At 57.4% G+C, this 1,105-nt stretch overlaps 1 protein-coding gene across 3 annotated transcripts in view; it reads right to left on the bottom strand.

Moving 5' to 3' along the window:
* The window catches only part of ZFR (zinc finger RNA binding protein), a 73,785-nt gene that overhangs the window by 72,367 nt on the left and 313 nt on the right, over window positions 1-1,105 (bottom strand). For all 3 annotated transcript variants that reach the window (XM_019517999.1, XM_019517997.1, XM_019517998.1), the window contains exon 2: window positions 932-1,016. In XM_019517999.1, coding sequence (XP_019373544.1) covers window positions 932-1,016 — 85 coding nt within the window. The remainder of the gene's footprint in view (window positions 1-931; window positions 1,017-1,105) is intronic.

Here is a 1,105-nt window from a genome sequence, read left to right as displayed (position 1 = left end):
CGCTTGCTATCCTATCTGAAGTTCAACAAATATATTCTGGACATTTTATAACAAAACAACTGTCAGCCCAGTTGGGCCTCATTCATCCGAGGCAGGGAAATTCTTTCCATTAACGTCCATCACCTCCCTATCTGAGGCTTGGAGTCAGAGCTGCCATCCTCTGCTGTGAGCAATACTACATCAGTGTAAAAGTAAGACCTCTACAGAGCAGGGAACGAAAATACCTGTTCTGATGCCACAAATGCATGACCGCTCTAAAAATAAGACTTTTAGGACTCTTTCAGAACACAGTAGTTAGCATTAATTTCTATTACCGCAACTCTCTTGAAGTCATTTAGACCTATTGTCATATCTCCTGCTCCACAAATTTTGCTAAGCTACTGTTAAATTACAACGGCCCAACATCTCCTTTAGCCAAGAAAAGGAACAAAGGCTTTCCAAAGATCCCAGGCTGCCCAGTTCTCCATCTGATTGCAGGATACCAGAACGTATTTGTACCTCGGCCCCTTGCCCCGATTTGATCTGACCCCAGCTTTGAACAAACGGGACTTTGTGGCAACAGCTTTACTATCCTGTTCACACACAGCCCACTAACTGGTGAGTTGGAGGATGAACCGCGACCAACGTGCCCCTTCAGGCCGCAAGTCATGGGGGCACCAATCCCTGGAGTCCCATGAACCACCTCAGGCTGCCTATCCAGGGGCCCGCTCGCACCTTGGGGACAGGGGGACCCAGCCCAGGGCTCCTGCGAACAGGGCTCCAGGGGCCCCGGGGCGAGGCCTCCCAGGCTGGGGCCGCGGGCGAGGCAGCGGCGGCCACAACCCCCCGCGCTACTGTCAGGGGCCATTTTAGTGCCGGGGCCTGCTGCGCCCCCGCCCCCCGGCGCGGGGGGATGGGCCGCACGGGTCCCGCGCACGCACCCCGGCCGTACCTGTACTGGGCAGCAGCCCCGCTGTGGGTGAACCCAAAGTAGTTGCCGGTGGCCATTTTGGCATCTTCCCCCAGCCGGCTGGGCACTGCGGCGGCGGCGGGCCATGGCGGGAGGAGAGAGAGGAAGAAGCGCACGGGTAGACACGGCCCACGGGCCCCGCGCGGCCCCCGCCCC

Source organism: Gavialis gangeticus, unplaced genomic scaffold, assembly GCF_001723915.1.
Source record: "Gavialis gangeticus isolate Ggan-Ray unplaced genomic scaffold, GavGan_comp1, whole genome shotgun sequence".
NCBI classification, from domain to species: Eukaryota; Metazoa; Chordata; order Crocodylia; family Gavialidae; genus Gavialis; species Gavialis gangeticus.
The sequence above is the reverse complement of the archived record's forward strand: the minus strand, read 5'-3'. Positions and strand labels throughout refer to the sequence as shown.